This window comes from Coccinella septempunctata, chromosome 2 (assembly GCF_907165205.1).
Source record: "Coccinella septempunctata chromosome 2, icCocSept1.1, whole genome shotgun sequence".
Lineage (NCBI taxonomy): Eukaryota > Metazoa > Arthropoda > Insecta > Coleoptera > Coccinellidae > Coccinella > Coccinella septempunctata.
This window is the reverse complement of record NC_058190.1, coordinates 43993701-44009911: the sequence shown is the minus strand read 5'-3', so window position 1 is coordinate 44009911 and position 16211 is coordinate 43993701. Positions and strand designations below refer to the sequence as shown.

Genomic DNA, 16211 nt, shown 5'->3' with positions numbered 1-16211 from the left:
TAAAAGTATTTCAGAAATGGTTATGGAAGGAAATGGAAAGTAAAAAAAATAAAAATCCAATGAAATAATTTACAAATTGAAAAAATATCAATAAAAATTGCTCACTAGCCTTTGAAATTCTTCTGATTTTCAAAAAACTTCATACTAAGAAATATCCATATCTTCATCATTTGGTAGTTTTGTTGCAGCAAGATAGGGATTGTCTATGAAATTATTTGAAGAATTAGGATCTTCACTTCTCGAACTTTCACTGACCTCTTCTTCTGTTTTTTCCATCTTCACATCTTCTTTCCTTACATGCTCCTTTTTATGCCCCACAATTTCTCCTTTAGGATCATACTCTAGGTCTTCCTGATCAAAAATTTGATCTTGTGGGAGTAGGGCGCTCAAATATGGAGTACTACTTGGCTGAGTAGCAATTACTGCGGATTTATAAAAGATTTTTACCACAGACTTTCAAATTGGCAAACAAATATAACACTGTAATTTATTCCTAATCACAGTCTATAATTCGGTGAATTTTAGTCTCATTCAGGAATAGAATGTTGAAGCAATAGAGCTTATTATTTTGTTAAGAAAGTTTAGTCTAACTGAAGAGGAATATAAATTAAAGAACATGCTTACAAGGAAAAATATTGGTATCATCTGTATCGAAAAGATTATGAGTGGCTGGTGAAGTTTTAGCAAGAAATTTAGTCAATGCTCGTTCTACATCTTTCTTTTGAATTGCAGCTTTTTCTCTGACTGATTCATAATCAATAATTGGTTGCCGATGTGTCTAAAATAAGATAAGTAACAACTTCAAATCAAGATCTTCAAATACATACTTACAGGCGTTCTAATATAAGCATGTGGTACTGGAAACTCAGGTAGATGAGAGGGAATATGTGGTGGCAAAGGTTGTCTGACCCCAGCTGTGAGCATATTTGGTTGTTTTGGGGGTTGCTGAGGAACTATGGGAGGCAGTGAGGGATATTTAGAACTTTTCATGAAATCTTCCAATGTAGGAATAGTGATACCTTTAAAATTAATGGAATTAAAAAACTAAAACAGGTCTATGTGCAGAGTTAATTATACCCAGTTCGACAAAGGCTAAGATTATGTCAGCTACAACAGGCTCTGTTCTTCCTGCTAACTCACAGTAATTTTTACTAGACAGACCTATTTGGCTCAGATCTGAAACAATTAGAATATAGGTACCCTATATTCTGGGTATTCCAGTTATACTCACAACATTGTAACATTTCTACAAGCGTTCCTAGGGCATCTTTCTCAATGGTATCAAAGCCTTCACCCAGACAAATGCTACCGATAGCAGCAGCAAGCATTTTTCTGTAGAAAGTCTCAGGTGAATCAGGTTGCGATGATGTTGAAGCTGATGAAGATGATGATGATGAAGCCATGTTTCAATTCTGAAACTATGATAATGATGATTGGCTCCTGTTGACTTACATTCGGAATGAATATTTACCCAAATATGAAATAGCTAAGAAATTCTCATTTATCAAATTTTCACTGGCAAAATCTTAGAATTGGAATTTGTGGAAGATCACAGGAAAAATATCAAAATCTATATATTTGCAGTATTATCAAACCTCAACACAACAGGAAACACTCGTTTAATGTCGAAAAATTTAAATAATTTTGTAAATTGTTTACTTCTTTGGGATTTCCAAAACCACAGATTACAAACACAGAACACGAATCAGAGAGAGTTTGTCTCTGACACGAATATACAAATTTGAAATTTCCACGGTTTCCTACCTCCACGGAAATTTCTGTAGAAAGCGGTAGTTCAAAAATCACGAACATTGTAGTTCAGAGGAACTAAGAAAAGAACAACGTTCATTATTTATTTTCATTTCGTAGGATAAGAAAAAAGAAAATTAATTAATTATTTGTCTGAAGGCGTTCAAGAAGAGTGAGTAATTTTTGTAATTAAATGCAAGGAGTTCAATCGGGAAAACGAAAAAGTTTTTTTGCTTTTTGTTTGGATATCATGATTAGTTAACTATCTGATGTTTGAAGGGAAATTGTCATAACTTTTTGGAATATGCAATATGAATAAATTAAAGTGTTATATAAATATTTTTCTCATCATAACCCTTCTGCTTTCTTCACTAGGAATGTGGTATTTTTGTGATATCCTTCCAAAAACATGTGGAGATCAAGAACCGTAAACTAGGAAATTGAAATTCCCAGAGCTGATGAATTATTCTAATTTTTGTAGGTGCGACTTGTAATGACTTATAAAATAAATAAATATCAAGATGAAGACTGAAAATTGCATACCAGGAGATCCTGTTTGGACTAACAGTGTTGGAATTTTACCTAATGACGTAAGCCAATAATTTCTAAACTTATACATAATCACAACCCAAATTTACATCAAACAATGAAGAATTATTGTTGTTGTATTGAGTATCCTACAGTAAAAATAATAACCCAATTTCATTTATACCATTAGTAAAAAGAACATATCTTTTAGGAATGTTTGCCAGTTATAGGTGGATGTCAAGTATCTTCAATACTTTCTACCTTAGATTCACCAAATAAGTCCGTAATGAATCATTCAGAAATTTCACAAACTATGGATATAATAATTTTAGAAAATTCAGATCTGAAACTATCAACAAATGACTTGAATTTGCAACAAACTAACAATTACATGATACTGAAGGATAAGATTGAACAAAAAAATAATGGAAATATCAAAAATGCAATTAATTATAAAAATGAATTTCATAACCAACAGTCCAAAAATTATATGATATTGAAGGATAAAATTGAACAGAAGAATAATGGAATTTTAAAAAGTTCAATAAATAACAGAAATGAATCAACTAATCTTGAGGATTTACTTTATTTTGTTTGTAATTTATGCCCATTTTTGTGCACAAGTAATGAGAAAATAGCAGATCATTTGAAGAATGCACATTCTAACAAAACTAACCGAAAACAGTTACATTTGAAATGCCCAGCTTGTCAGAATATATTTTATCATAAAATATCCCTAAGGTCACATCTAATTCATGATCATGGAGTGAGTAATTCTGATATAAACAAGATTATTCAGGCAGTTGTTTATTATGCCAAGGTTAAGATGAAAGTGAATGAGAAAAAAAGTAACAAATCTAAGCATAAAAGTAGTATGAAATTGGATAAATCAACTGTACAAAGTCAGCTGAAAGTTGAAGACCAGAATATTTGTCCTAGTGACCATCATATTTTAGAATCAGGAAAGAGTAACTCCACATTGACGAATTTGTCACTTGATGCCAGTAATGGTTTATCTATATCGAACTCCGATGTTAATAATAAGAATAATAAAAAGGAAAGAAACTCTACTATGAATGGAAAACATGTTAATTCTAACAATTTGATATCAAACCTTGTAGAGAATAAGAAAGAGCATATTTGCCTATTTCCATTATGTAGAGTGAGAATGAAAGATCCAAATAAATTACAGTACCACATAAACTGCCATACTCAGACTGGCTTTAAGTGTGGTGAATGTGATCAAGAATTTCAGTTATGGAATTCACTCAGTGGTCACTTGTGGAGGCTGCATAAAATAGATATGGAACTATTTTGTTGCAGTGAATGTGATTACAAGACCTTCAGCCTGGCAAAACTCAACAATGTACATAAACTTATTCACACAGATATGAAAAACTTCATCTGTAACATTTGCCAGAAAGGTTTCAAAAACAATAAACAATTGAGAAACCATAAGGTTATACATAAAGAAAAATCAGACAAACATTTACATGCTTGTGATATTTGTTCAAGAAACTTTTCTGATAGAAGGCAGGTTAAATTGCACAAGGATACTGTACATAACAAGTTGAAACCTTTTTTGTGTAACTTCTGTGGATATAAAAGTTCGTCTAGGAGTTCACTAAAGATACATATCAGGCAACATACTGGTAAGTTAACTTAGAGTTAGGTTTTAATTGAATAGTAATTCATTCAGTATTTTTTCTTTTAGGGGAAAAACCTTTCTCTTGTGATAGCTGTTCTTATTCAACAGCAGATCACAATTCACTGAGAAGACACAAATTGAGACATACCGGTGATAAGCCCTATAAATGTGCCTACTGCCCCTATGCATGTATACAAAGTAGCACTTATAAAGTGCATCTAAAAACTAAACATCCAGGATTAGAAAAAGACCTTATGTTCACATGTCATGAGTGCCAATATAGATCTGTTAATAAGGATATGTACCTTGCCCACATGTCCATGTCTCATAACCAACAAATCACTTGAAAGTAGTTTGTGAAGTTATTCTGCTAATACAACACTGCTTAATTTGAAGATCAATTGAAAAACCCATTTGTGAATGATATTTCTATGTATATTTATACTTCAAAATTATTTATTATATGGTTGTATGTATAATGAAGTTATTGTTATAATATATTTTCCATTAATCAATCCCAAGTATTTTATTCTTTGGGTGGAGAAACTTTCAAAGACCTTTTATCAATTTAAAAAATTATAATTTGTGATAAAATGATCAAAGTTCCCCGCTTCTGATATAAAAAGCAATAAAATCTTTAGTTTGTTTAATTTCTTTGTAACACTCCAGTTTCCAGTTCAATGAAGGAAATTTCACATTGAATGGTGGTGGTTCTGTGTGTTTTCCGTTACCATAGGAAGGTCCAATTATTATGATTCCGTTTCCTGTATAGTTTTTCACATAATCAGTGAAAGCTGGACCATTATTGAAGTAGCAGAAGAGCAACGCATGGTCCTTATTGAGCGGGTTTTCCAGCGGAAAATTTGGGAATTTAAGGTCTATAAAAGGGGGATAGGCGTATCTGCTCTTCCACCATTCTTCATTTATCTCGATACCTTCAACTGCCAGACCTGTAATAAGTACATATAAAATATCATGTTTACTGGTTTCAAACGTTTGGTGTGCGCACTCAAACTTCGTAATATTTCAATATCTTCGTTTTCATTTCGTTCCGAGTAACAAACCTTTCCTGAAATGCGTCCGCGTCTCGAGAAATTTGGAAATAAAAAAATTCTTCATTTAGCTACAAACCTACGTCAAAAATTACTAGCTATTTAAAATTGCGGCGTGAACAAGTGAATTCTCTCAGAAAACCCTGAATTTTTCGTATTTGCCCTGATGATGAACATATGCCCGATTGCTCTGCCGATACGGTGGGGTTGAAGTAAATTTTGACTTACAACTCGAAAGAAAATGAAGTGTCGTAAATACCGTAAAAAATCAAAAGAGAGTCATTACTTCTCTCTTTTGATGCTACTGTTTAAGCATCACATTTTTCTGAGTGATTTCCACTGAGATAGAAAACTGCTTGGATTGCCACTCGGGAAGATTTATCAAACCAGATATTTTTTTGATTCGATAAATTTTGATAAAAGCATGAACTTTTGCTACTAACCTGTAGCTTGCTGCAAAATCCATTCTAGCAAGCCATTTCCGCAACCAATCGAACTGACACCTTTTAAACCATTTCTAACTATAAAATCTTGAATGAATCTAATATCCTCTTCGTTTGGCCATACCCAGAGAATCCTATTCGCGTCAGGTATATTGGAAAATTCATTTAATTTCAAAATTTCCCTCCATTTCTTCTCCTCATACAAATTTTTAACCATGAAGAATAGTGCATCGTGTACATGAGACATTTTTATTCAATATATTGGATAACTCTGATCGGACGATCTGTTGAAGTTCGAATTTTTATTTTAAAACAGGTGCGGAACTAAATTAGATCATCCATACGTAATAATTAGCAAAAGTGAGAGCTATATACACGTGTGTATTGATTGAGAGCTTGGAAAGTTCCCAAAAAATTATATTTCGAACAATCACCTCGGCTATAGATAGTTATATCTTTGAAATTTATTTGAAATTGAATTTAGTTCCTTCATTGCCTTATAGGAAATATCAGGCAATACCTATTATGAGTTTTTGGCCTGTAAAATTGTACTTATATCCAATTCAGTATAGGTAGGTTTCGACTTAAGTGAGAAATTTTTAATTAATTATCCCACTTATAGTAGGTACACACGAAAAGTGAATTGATGATAAGAATATTTTCATTATTTTTCAATAATTATGTATTTAATATACATAATTAAATTCGAGAAAATAGAAAATCCCTTTTCTAGTATTTCATTCAGTAACAAACAAGAAGGTCCTGATACAATCCTTATATATGTATAAGCAAAGTAAGGGTTTAGAAACTATAATTTAAAAGATATAGGTAGAGGCTTCGCAAAATGCTCTTTTTCAAGCTAACTTTAAGCTTATGACTGTCGAAGATGCATTTATGTTGATCATTTCTTACCAGTTTCACTGTACAATGTACATGGCAAGGAGATATAGGAATCTTGTATCTCCTTGGTACATGGCAAATATTATTATCTTCTTTGAATTTTGCCAGGTTCGGGGAAGTCCCTCTTGAGAACATTGAACTAAGTTTAGTTTAGTTCAATGCTTGAGAATCAGACAATTGAACTATTTTATTCTTTCCGTCAAAGATTTCTCTTTGTTTCCGTCCATGAGTTTTTCTATTTTCTATGTCAATCTGTCAAAAAACAGCTGATAAGTTTTTCCGCAAATCCTCATCAGCGGATCAATAACAATTAATTTTGAATATTGTATAATTGAAAATATTAGTTGTTGTCAATTTGAGTAATTTCTATCGAATTGTTCATTCCGTTCAGTTGAAAGAACTACAATGACTGCTTTTGAAGGTATGTTGAAACTTTTTTGTTTGCCGGTATAATGATTCGTTTTCTTCAGAATTTGGTGTTCTTCCGGAAATCGCGAAGGCTCTGGAGGAACTAGACTGGATGTAAGTTGATTTCTATAAAGTAATTAATCTTTATGGGATGAGCTATGAATTTAATTTTCGCATAACCACTAGGTTACCAACCGATATTCAAGCAGAAGGAATCCCTTTAGTCCTTGGGGGAGGAGATGTTTTGATGGCAGCAGAAACAGGAAGTGGAAAGACTGCTGCATTTTGTCTTCCAGTGATCCAAATTGTCTGGGAAACTCTGAAAGATTTGGAAAAAGGCACAGGGTCTAAAAAATTGTGTAAGTAGAATTTCAGTACCAGTACAAAGTATAATTCATGAAACAATTCAATTTCCAGCTGTGCCATGGACAATGTCTATGTATGATAGGGGAAATGCATTAGCTGTTGCTCCTGGTGGACTGAGAGTTCAGTCGAGAGAACAGAGGGAGTGGCATGGTACGCGTTGTACTACAGGTGTTAAAAGTGGAAAATGGGGATTTGAAGCCACTGTAACAGATGAAGGACTATGCAGAGTTGGTTGGTCCACATTACAGTCTTCATTAGATCTTGGAACTGACAAGTATGCGAATTTAAATAAGGAAGCTTGAAATTGAACATGGAAATTTTTGTGGTTCAATCACAAAATGAAATTTGAACTTTTAGATTCGGTTTTGGTTTTGGAGGAACTGGCAAAAAATCAAATAATAAACAATTTGATAATTATGGAGAACCATTTGGAAAGAATGATGTTATAACATGTTTGCTGGATATAGAAAGTGGAACAATTAAGTTCCTTAAAAATGGGGTGGATCTTGGACAAGCTTTCACTATCAACAAACAAGTAGTAAAGGCTTTCTTTCCTGCTGTGGTTCTTAAGGTATGTTGAGGAAGAATAATCAAAATGTTGATAATAATTTCCTTGTTACTCTCCCCATTACATTTAGAAAAAAATGGTATCAGGAGCTTGTGAATCCTCTACATCTCCTCTATTAGGGTTTTTTATGGTATTAGAATACTATTTTTTATGTTTACTCAATTTCAGAACGCTGAAATGGCTTTCAATTTTGGTGAAACTGAATTGAAATACCCACTACCTCCAAATTACAAACCAATTTGCCAAGCCAGCGATACAGAAATTGCCATAAACACAAATGAAGAAGCCTCAGATCCGAACAGTGCACCTGTTCTCAAAAGCAATGCTCCACAGGCAATAATCATAGAGGTAACTATTGCATCAAATATTCATACATTTGACTTGAACTATTATTTTGATAGCCTAGCAGAGAATTGGCTGAACAAACTTGTGAACAGCTGAAAAAATTCAAGAAATATCTTGATAATCCAAAAATAAAGGAACTATTAGTAATTGGTGGTGTGAATGTAAAAGATCAAATTTTTCAACTACAAAATGATGGTGCTGATATCATAGTAGGCACGCCAGGTCGGTTAGAGGATCTTATCCAGGGAGGTAAGAAGAACTACACATTTGATTGTGCTGGAAATTGAACTTCTGAATTTTTTTCAGGTTACTTATCTCTATCCAGTTGTCGATTTTTCATTCTTGATGAGGCTGATGGTTTGTTAAAGCAAGGTTATACAGATCTCATAGAGAGACTTCATAGGCAGATGCCGAAAGTAACCAGTGATGGTAAGAGACTTCAAATGATTGTATGCAGTGCAACTCTCCATGCTTTCGAAGTTAAAAAAATGGCAGTAAGTATTCTGTTCTTTGTTGAAGTATTTTATATTGAGCTTTTTTGAACTCCAGTTATATACAATTCTACTTCTATCAATTTTTTTAGGAAAAACTCATGTATTTCCCTACTTGGGTGGATCTCAAAGGGGAAGATGCAGTTCCAGATACCGTACATCACGTTATAGTAAAAGTGGACCCTCAGCAAGACCGAAGTTGGCACAATTTGCGCCGTCGCATACAAACAGACGGAGTACACGCGAATGACGGGGTCCGACCTGGTAATAATTGTGCCGAAACTCTTAGTGAAGCCGTTAAGCTCCTCAAAGGGGAATATTGTGTTCGAGCTATAGATGTCCACAAAATGGACAGAGCGATTATATTTTGCAGGACAAAAATTGACTGCGACAATCTAGAGAGATATCTGAAGAATATTGATAAAAATAAATATTCTTGTGTCTGTCTTCACGGTGATAGGAAGCCACACGAGAGGAAAGCCAATTTGGAGAAATTCAAGAGACAAGAAGTGAAATTCTTGATTTGTACTGATGTAGCAGCCAGAGGATTGGATATCACAGGTTTACCATTCAGTGAGTAAAGTTCTATGTAATGAATTTTGGAAAAGTGAGATATTCTCTGTCTGTTGTTGTGACCATGGAGTTTGATAAACCTAAATAATGAATCACAATTATGAATATTTCATGGGCAGTAAGTGAATAATGGGCCATAAATCATGAGTGACTTATATTAAGCTCCAAAAAGACATGAATTATGATAGTTTTTTAACATCTACCTATGTTATGAAGTCATTCATAAATGATCCTCATTACAAAAAAAATTTTTTAGTGATCAATGTTACACTTCCCGATGAGAAATCTAATTATGTACATAGGATTGGACGTGTTGGGAGAGCTGAAAGAATGGGTTTGGCGTTGAGTTTAGTGAGCACAGTCCCAGAAAAGGTGAGCTGTATGCATTTAGCAAAAAACTGTTTTCTTATTCCAAATTTTTTTAGGTTTGGTATCACGGAGAGTGGTGCAAGACTAGAGGTCGTAATTGTTGGAATACCAACCTAACAGATGTGAAAGGCTGTTGTATGTGGTACAACGAGCCTCAGGTAAATAACTCAAGAATGTAGTCTATGGCTTCTCAACGATTTTTTTTTCAGTATTTGGCAGATATCGAGGAGCATTTGAATATAACAATTACGCAAGTAGATACAGATATGGTTGTCCCAGCTGACGAATTCGATGGTAAAGTAGTTTACGGACAGAAACGCAAAGCTGGTGGGTCTAACTATCAAAATCACACTGCTCAAATGGCTCCTATTGTGAAAGAATTGACTAAATTAGAGAGCAATGCACAACTCATTTACCTGAATAGACACCTGACAAAGTTTGCGAAAGTTGCGTGAGAATTAATCGACATGTTTTTCTGTAATTTATAATTGATAAATAAAAATTCATATAGATACAAACTGTTTATTCATTTATGAATTTTGATCTACTCTTTACTCAATATCACTAGTTCTTCGTTCCAAATCTCAGTGTAAGCAGAGGAAAAAAGTCAATGGGATACCATACATAACTTCGAATGATACATGAAAACAGGGATAAAACCCTCAGAAAAAACAATGAAAACTTCAAAACTGCTTCTGAAATCTTTTAATATCCTTGATAAAGCACATTATACAAATCTAGATACTAAATATTACCGATAGTAAAAACAGAATAAAAATGAAGTTTAACACTTCCCAATGTTTTTTAAAACTGACTAGACACTTCTCAAACCTTTGTATTGAAATTTGAAACGAACCTACTTCATTTTCATTCTTGACGATATTCCACAATAATTTGAATGACTGCTAGAAACATAACGAAATAAAGAGAGGATATCAAACAGTGATTATAGAATATTTAACAATTTATAAAATCTAAAATTCATAATATACATGTTATATAAAAACCCTATTGAAATTTCCAAATCTTATTTTTCAACTTCACTTATTTTTACCCAATCATCGTCGATACTACTATTACTACTAGCTGTATCTAGGCTCACAGCAGAAGCAACTTTTGTAATTTTATCAATTATTGTATCTTTACCAGAATTGTCTTTTACTGGGGAATTTGTTGAAGAAGCAGAATCAGTCTTGACATCATTTGATGAAGATTTTTTTTTAACTGGGCTCTTTTTCTTAGATTTGGTTTCCTTTTCATATTCTTCAAGTAATTTTATTTGCTGTTCCTCTGTCAATTCAATGCCATCTGCAAATTCTTCTAGAAATTTGTTGTCAACAACAACTCTTTGAATATTATAAATGTAATGCATAAACACACAATAACATGGCCAAAAAAAAATTCAAAAATATTGGGAATATAAATTGTATCAAAATCAAAACATTACAATTACATTACATTATATATAGTTTAGCTTACACTTATGAATAAAACTAATGAGAACATACCTTTTTCCCACTGAACACTTTCTTCCACTATTTTATTTTCTTTGAATTCCTTTTTCTCTTGAATTTCTTGTTTTGCTAACTCATCCTCTAGAAGAGCTTTTTTGAATAGATATCTGAAAACAGAAAATTAATGAGCATTTTGAAAATTATTCTGAAATCAAATATACCTTTTCCAGAAGTTATCTTTGTCTACTTTATCAGGCACAAGTTTCTCATATTGTCTCTGTAGAATATCTGATCTTTTCAGATATTTTTCTATTTTTTCATCATAAACCTGCTCTTCACTTATTTGAAGCCAACATTTATACTGCTCTGATAAGGAAGGTTCAGGTTCTGTTGTAAATGTCTTCTCATTTGATTGTAGATCATAAATAATTTGCTGAAATTATGTTGGATTAAAGTTCATTGAAGTGAGTCAGGATTATCATATAAGATCAAGAAATTGATACTTACCTGTAACTTTGTCAATGTAATAGTTTCAGATCCCTCAACGATCATTATTGCTTCAGTGTCTGAATCATCAGGACTAGGGTTCAGAACAGTATTCATTTGGTCTAAAATTATTCATTTCATTTGAAACAAGTCATGAAAAAATTGTTTCCTCACCTAAGAATGTGCTGAAACTTCTTTTCACAGAATTTGCAGTAGAATCAGGACTGTCCAACTGAAAATATACTAGTTAAAAAAGAACTTCAAATGAAGCTATCGAAACTGTTTACACTGAGAGTTTTTTCCAGTACGTTCCCAGTTGTTGACAAGACATTACTAGCTCCTTTTGTAACAGCACCACCAAACTCTCCAAGATCTTTGTAGACGCTTTCTAATACTTCTGAATTCTGTAAAATGAACATTATTAATTTTGAAAATAGGGATTATTGTATGTGAATATTTGCCTTTAATTTTTCTTTGGCTGCTGTGAACCAAGATCCTATCCAATTTTCATTACTGAAAACATATTGAATAAAGTTGTTATATGAGGATTTTTAAGAGTAGTATGGATTAATTCGAATGAGAGTACTCACTTCTCAGCCATGTTCACACAAATATATCAATGTTTTATGTCAATACTGAAAATTTTGATTGCTAATTATGCTAAAAACTCAAAATCTATCAATGAATATAAGAAACATTCAAAACTTATTTGTTTTCATTGTCATATGAAAGAAAAACATTCACCATGTTTATAAGATACATAGATGAAAATTTTTGCAAATTGATTGATGAAGTGTGATTGACATGAGTTTCTTTTTGTTGTAGATGTAGATCCACAGATTAGAGAGTAGTAGATCCAAAGATATATCTCTGAGTAGATCAGATGACTTTGATGCACATACATCAGATTTGACATTTGACATAAGAGGTTAATCGTTGACCATAATATAAACAGGAATTTTTGTAATAATAAGTAATTAGTACTGCTTTTTTATAAATCAAGATTATATATTGATCCAAAATGCAAAATGACGAGGAGAAACCTAGAAGTCCTGTGGCGAATGAAAATAAAGAACAGGAACTAACATGTAAATTTATAATGAAGAAAAAAAAATTTCAGAAAAACACTAGAACAAGAAAAAATTCTAGTAGCGAAACTGGTAAGTCGTTTATTTTTTTATCGATTGTATTACATGTCTTCTGTTTATTTTTCTTTATTTTCAGAAGAAGAACCTTCTGTTGTTCGTCCAAATTTCAAAGGCTCCAAAAGAGTGAATCCTAATGTCCAGAGCACCAGTGGTATTGAAAATAAGCGTAAACGACAAGCGAGTGAAGATAACTCTTCGAATTCTGATGAAGAAGAAAAAGTCTTACATTCTTTCAAGTCTAATAAATCAGCTCAGTCAGCTGGATCTTCTGATCAAATGGCTACTGCTACCTTGGTGAGGAGTTATTTGATTTATGGTTGATAGCCTTTGTAGAACCTATGTTTTTGTAGGAAATAGAAACAGAGAAAGATAGAGATGCACAAGCCATTTTCGAGAGAAGGCTTGAGATCAATAAAGAATTAGAAGGCAAAGAAGATGATAAGATTTATCGAGGTATAAATAATTATGCTCAGTATTTCAAACCAAAGGATACTGCAGCTGGCAATGCGAGTTCAGGTTAGTAGCAGTTGTAAATAAGCCAAGACTGCTGAAGAAAATTCATAGTGTTGAATTAAATAAATTTTGTCCTGTAAAGGAATGGTAAGAAAAGGTCCAATAAGAGCACCTGCGAATTTGAGAGCAACAGTTCGATGGGATTATCAACCAGATATTTGTAAGGATTATAAAGAGACGGGTTTTTGTGGCTTTGGTGATAGTTGTAAATTTCTACATGATAGAAGCGACTATAAACATGGTTGGCAGTTGGAAAGAGAATGGGCCGAAGGAAATTATGGACATGATGATGATGATGACAAAAAATATGAAATAAATTCAGATGATGAAGACCTACCATTTAAGTGCTTGCTATGTAGAAAGAGCTTCGTAGAACCTGTTGTGACCAAGTAAGCCTGTTTAATTAATAAAGTCTTGATACCTGTTCTGTCATCCTAAGGACAGATGTTGTATCTACGAAAATTTAGTTTTTTTTTAAACTGTACTGTACTGTGGTAAAATTTTTCTAAATATCTAAAACAACACTTCTATGAAAAATAATTTGAGCTCAATTTTTTTGGTTTTAACGCGTCTGTAGGTCAATTTTTCTAGGATGAAATATACTGATCAGCTAATTTTTCAGGTGTAAGCATTACTTTTGTGAGAAGTGTGCATTGGCAAGATTCAAGAAGTCTTCAAGGTGTTTTGCTTGCAATGCTCAAACAAGTGGTATTTTTAATCCAGCCAGAAATTTGATGGAGAAATTAAAGAAGAGAGAAGAACAGCTAGATGTAAAAGAAGAAACAGATTCTGATTGAAATAAATTGTTGAAAATCAGACAATATCTATCTTTCTTATACTTCCATTTTCTGTGCACTGATATTCAATAGAATTTTGAAGGTGCAAACTATACTGCATTCAGTTTTCCTACTGGAAGTTTCTCCCCAAAAGTAATTAAAATCGTGATGAAATCACATGAAAATTCAATCAATTTTATATACATTTTTAATGGCTAAAAAATATTTGATAAGAAATATACAATCAACAATATTCTCGAGATATGTTATGAAAATATATAAATAAAAAACAACAAATTATAACTCAATACTAAAATGTTGGAACATGTAAATGAAACAAGTTATCATCCCTTTCCTTCATCCAGTTTAGCAGTGAAGTTATGATATCAACAACTTCCTTCGTTTCAATTAAAGGTTCGAATATAATATACAATTCAAACCCAACAGTATCCCAAGCAAATATGGCTTCAGTTGCTCTTCTTTCAAATAGAAGCTTCAAGGGTCTAGCAGTACAATGCAATCTTTGGTGTAGTCTTTTATAAAGGCTGATTAGCATTTGGGGATATCTATTGTAGGGGGGGCTTACAGCAGGTTGGTAAAACTGAGCTGTTGATTTGGATTTATACAAATAATGTCTCACTTCCGTGAATCCGGAACTAATGCACGTTAAATCAGGTTTAGATAAAGATTCATTTATTGCTTCTAAGCAATTGTTTCTTCTCAATTTATCAACAATGCGTTGTTTCGCCTCCTTGAGTGTGTGAAATACATCTCTTTCCACAGTTAGGAGAAGGAGACATGCCTGACAATCCTCAGAAAGATACGACACATACCCATATAGAAATCCGCTGGGATCAAACCTAGGTAAACAAATTGGTGCCCAGCTTTCCACAGTTTTAAAACTTTCTGTTGACTGAACTAAATTGAAAATCAGATGGAGATCGGCTGGGTGTAGAGAATATTTCTTCATTCTAACTAATGTGATTAATTTTTTATTTGCCATTAGGATTGCAAACACAATATTCTGGAAAAAAAATATAGAATTGAACTTTAAGAGGTAGAAAAAGTAGTATTTTATGGTCAACAATTAAAACTATACTCTGGCATTCCATTGTTTTCCTTCAATTAGAGAAGGTTCCTTTACTGTTGACTTCAACTCACTTTTATTTTACTACAAGAGCTGATGATGGCTGAACTAATATTTCCTCTTATACTTGAACTTAGGCTCAAACATTGTATTGCTCCAAGCAAAAATGCAGGCTCTGTTTCAGAGAAATCTAACAGATGACTTATTAACCTTTCAACACCACTCAAAAGTCTTCTCAAGTCATAATTTTGCCTTTGTTCATATATCTTAATTAATTTTGTAGTCGTCAGTGTACTTGCTATTTGATTATAGATGTAACTGAAAGATTTAGGTGTTGCATAAAGATATAAAGCATATAAACCTGCTTACTTTAATTGAGATTGTATTTGTGCTATACTTTCGTTCTTTCTTGAAACTGCTACCATTATCAAAGGTTTTTTCACAGAGAAAACAAATTTCACACCACCAACTGATATGTTCAATAAATTATCATCATTTGATTGAACAAAACTAACTAAAGTCTGCATGACGCCAAAAAGCCAAGCCAATTTATCTTCATTTCCATACCTACAATCAACGATTACAACAGAAAATTCAATCAGATGTAACTCAATGATATGAGGCATAATAAAAATTTTGAAGAAAAATCACCTAGAATATATAGGTTTTCCAGCCATACTCAGCACAAAAATGTGTTTCTCCATCAAAGCCCATTGTTGGTCTTGGATTATATCACTATCATCATTCTCTACTTTCACAGGACTGGAATTGTCATCGTAGTTGCTAACATTACATACATTTTCATTGTTACTCTCCTGTGTTTCTAGTATTTCTTGTGTTTCCAGTTGTTTACCATCGTTTTTGATTTCCTCCAAGCTAGAGCTCATCATCTGATTATCAATTTCTTCTTGAGAATTCTCCGTAGTTAAGAGGAGGCTTTCTCCAGCCGCACCGGGCTCCACTTGAAAATACGACATTGCAAAATTGTTGAAATAGGACTTTTTTCTACATTTCTTCAGTTCAACTGATAATGGATATCATATTCTTCTTAAAACATAAGTTAACAATTGACATCTATTCATTGGAAGAATTATCAGCCCATGTCCTCCCATCAATTTTCAATCAGAGACTCAGCGATGAATAATTTTATCAAGAAAGAAACTTAATCTTTCCTAACTTCTAAATTTCCGAAGGAAAAAAAGTTTTGACAGCTCAACGAAACAGGTTAGGTTACATTTGCACTACCTGCAAAATGAAAATGTCTTTGGAAAATGTTAGCTCTGTTCTGTCAAAAAAACCTCTTTGCT

At 32.8% G+C, this 16211-nt stretch overlaps 7 protein-coding genes across 11 annotated transcripts; 3 read left to right on the top strand and 4 right to left on the bottom strand.

Moving 5' to 3' along the window:
- Positions 1–46: 46 nt before the first annotated feature.
- LOC123308607 (transcription initiation factor TFIID subunit 8-like) lies at positions 47–1700 on the bottom strand. Of its 2 annotated transcripts, none has more exons than XM_044891339.1 (6): positions 1472–1700; positions 1232–1418; positions 1078–1176; positions 832–1019; positions 625–778; positions 47–422 (listed from the first exon to the last, which is right to left on the bottom strand). In XM_044891339.1, the coding sequence occupies exons 2-6, from the start codon at positions 1401–1403 to the stop codon at positions 145–147; spliced, it is 891 nt and encodes a 296-aa protein (XP_044747274.1). In that variant the 5' UTR covers positions 1404–1418; positions 1472–1700; the 3' UTR covers positions 47–144. The 2 variants fall into 2 exon arrangements, with proteins under 2 accessions (XP_044747274.1, XP_044747275.1); XM_044891340.1 differs by having other exon boundaries at positions 1232–1412.
- Positions 1701–1796: 96 nt separating this feature from the next.
- On the top strand, positions 1797–4441 carry LOC123308604 (zinc finger protein 62-like). Of its 2 annotated transcripts, none has more exons than XM_044891335.1 (4): positions 1797–1921; positions 2231–2339; positions 2489–3929; positions 3992–4441. In XM_044891335.1, the coding sequence occupies exons 2-4, from the start codon at positions 2271–2273 to the stop codon at positions 4270–4272; spliced, it is 1791 nt and encodes a 596-aa protein (XP_044747270.1). In that variant the 5' UTR covers positions 1797–1921; positions 2231–2270; the 3' UTR covers positions 4273–4441. The 2 variants fall into 2 exon arrangements, with proteins under 2 accessions (XP_044747270.1, XP_044747271.1); XM_044891336.1 differs by lacking the exon at positions 1797–1921 and adding an exon at positions 2029–2176.
- LOC123308608 lies at positions 4364–5774 on the bottom strand. Its single transcript, XM_044891341.1, has 2 exons — positions 5421–5774; positions 4364–4875 (listed from the first exon to the last, which is right to left on the bottom strand). The coding sequence occupies exons 1-2, from the start codon at positions 5665–5667 to the stop codon at positions 4523–4525; spliced, it is 600 nt and encodes a 199-aa protein (XP_044747276.1). The 5' UTR covers positions 5668–5774; the 3' UTR covers positions 4364–4522.
- Positions 5775–6571: 797 nt separating this feature from the next.
- Positions 6572–9958, top strand: LOC123307620 (ATP-dependent RNA helicase Ddx1). Its single transcript, XM_044890003.1, has 12 exons — positions 6572–6741; positions 6791–6842; positions 6915–7087; positions 7146–7368; positions 7452–7665; positions 7831–8010; positions 8064–8256; positions 8314–8501; positions 8591–9071; positions 9328–9443; positions 9497–9598; positions 9650–9958. The coding sequence occupies exons 1-12, from the start codon at positions 6726–6728 to the stop codon at positions 9893–9895; spliced, it is 2184 nt and encodes a 727-aa protein (XP_044745938.1). The 5' UTR covers positions 6572–6725; the 3' UTR covers positions 9896–9958.
- Positions 9959–10130: 172 nt separating this feature from the next.
- LOC123307621 (BSD domain-containing protein 1-like) lies at positions 10131–12143 on the bottom strand. 3 transcript variants are annotated; one of them, XM_044890006.1, is made up of 8 exons: positions 11971–12143; positions 11842–11893; positions 11668–11784; positions 11555–11612; positions 11402–11502; positions 11116–11327; positions 10949–11061; positions 10131–10757 (listed from the first exon to the last, which is right to left on the bottom strand). In XM_044890006.1, exons 1-8 carry the CDS (start codon positions 11979–11981, stop codon positions 10468–10470), a joined length of 954 nt encoding a protein of 317 aa, XP_044745941.1. In that variant the 5' UTR covers positions 11982–12143; the 3' UTR covers positions 10131–10467. The 3 variants fall into 3 exon arrangements, with proteins under 3 accessions (XP_044745941.1, XP_044745939.1, XP_044745942.1); XM_044890004.1 differs by having other exon boundaries at positions 10131–10760; positions 11971–12142; XM_044890007.1 differs by having other exon boundaries at positions 10131–10748; positions 11971–12142.
- A 157-nt stretch (positions 12144–12300) lies between these two features.
- Positions 12301–13857, top strand: LOC123306617 (E3 ubiquitin-protein ligase RNF113A). Its single transcript, XM_044888700.1, has 5 exons — positions 12301–12540; positions 12605–12822; positions 12879–13044; positions 13124–13430; positions 13664–13857. Exons 1-5 carry the CDS (start codon positions 12402–12404, stop codon positions 13836–13838), a joined length of 1005 nt encoding a protein of 334 aa, XP_044744635.1. The 5' UTR covers positions 12301–12401; the 3' UTR covers positions 13839–13857.
- Positions 13858–14007: 150 nt separating this feature from the next.
- LOC123306612 (vacuolar fusion protein MON1 homolog A) lies at positions 14008–16133 on the bottom strand. Its single transcript, XM_044888692.1, has 4 exons — positions 15556–16133; positions 15274–15471; positions 14979–15222; positions 14008–14841 (listed from the first exon to the last, which is right to left on the bottom strand). Exons 1-4 carry the CDS (start codon positions 15879–15881, stop codon positions 14128–14130), a joined length of 1482 nt encoding a protein of 493 aa, XP_044744627.1. The 5' UTR covers positions 15882–16133; the 3' UTR covers positions 14008–14127.
- Positions 16134–16211: the final 78 nt, after the last annotated feature.

Excerpts from the sequence above, each read along its gene's own strand:
- LOC123308607 (XM_044891339.1), bottom strand. The coding sequence starts at position 1,403 with ATGGCTTCATCATCATCATCTTCATCAGCTTCAACATCATCGCAACCT. Across the intron at positions 1,020-1,077 it reads CTTAGCCTTTGTCGAACTGG|GTATCACTATTCCTACATTG; the intron begins GTATAATTAACT and ends TTAATTTTAAAG. Across the intron at positions 423-624 it reads TGATACCAATATTTTTCCTT|TAATTGCTACTCAGCCAAGT; the intron begins GTAAGCATGTTC and ends ATAAATCCGCAG.
- LOC123308604 (XM_044891335.1), top strand. The coding sequence starts at position 2,271 with ATGAAGACTGAAAATTGCATACCAGGAGATCCTGTTTGGACTAACAGT. Across the intron at positions 2,340-2,488 it reads TTGGAATTTTACCTAATGAC|GAATGTTTGCCAGTTATAGG; the intron begins GTAAGCCAATAA and ends CATATCTTTTAG. Across the intron at positions 3,930-3,991 it reads ACATATCAGGCAACATACTG|GGGAAAAACCTTTCTCTTGT; the intron begins GTAAGTTAACTT and ends TTTTTCTTTTAG.
- LOC123308608 (XM_044891341.1), bottom strand. The coding sequence starts at position 5,667 with ATGTCTCATGTACACGATGCACTATTCTTCATGGTTAAAAATTTGTAT. Across the intron at positions 4,876-5,420 it reads GATTTTGCAGCAAGCTACAG|GTCTGGCAGTTGAAGGTATC; the intron begins GTTAGTAGCAAA and ends TACTTATTACAG.
- LOC123307620 (XM_044890003.1), top strand. Across the intron at positions 8,257-8,313 it reads AGAGGATCTTATCCAGGGAG|GTTACTTATCTCTATCCAGT; the intron begins GTAAGAAGAACT and ends AATTTTTTTCAG. Across the intron at positions 9,599-9,649 it reads TGTGGTACAACGAGCCTCAG|TATTTGGCAGATATCGAGGA; the intron begins GTAAATAACTCA and ends TTTTTTTTTCAG.
- LOC123307621 (XM_044890004.1), bottom strand. Across the intron at positions 11,503-11,554 it reads AAGTTTCAGCACATTCTTAG|ACCAAATGAATACTGTTCTG; the intron begins GTGAGGAAACAA and ends GAATAATTTTAG. Across the intron at positions 10,761-10,948 it reads AAGTGTTCAGTGGGAAAAAG|AAGAATTTGCAGATGGCATT; the intron begins GTATGTTCTCAT and ends ACAAATTTCTAG.
- LOC123306617 (XM_044888700.1), top strand. The coding sequence starts at position 12,402 with ATGCAAAATGACGAGGAGAAACCTAGAAGTCCTGTGGCGAATGAAAAT. Across the intron at positions 12,823-12,878 it reads AAATGGCTACTGCTACCTTG|GAAATAGAAACAGAGAAAGA; the intron begins GTGAGGAGTTAT and ends ATGTTTTTGTAG. Across the intron at positions 13,431-13,663 it reads GTAGAACCTGTTGTGACCAA|GTGTAAGCATTACTTTTGTG; the intron begins GTAAGCCTGTTT and ends CTAATTTTTCAG.
- LOC123306612 (XM_044888692.1), bottom strand. The coding sequence starts at position 15,881 with ATGTCGTATTTTCAAGTGGAGCCCGGTGCGGCTGGAGAAAGCCTCCTC. Across the intron at positions 15,472-15,555 it reads GGAAAACCTATATATTCTAG|GTATGGAAATGAAGATAAAT; the intron begins GTGATTTTTCTT and ends CGTTGATTGTAG. Across the intron at positions 14,842-14,978 it reads GCTCTTGTAGTAAAATAAAA|AATATTGTGTTTGCAATCCT; the intron begins GTGAGTTGAAGT and ends TTTTTTTTCCAG.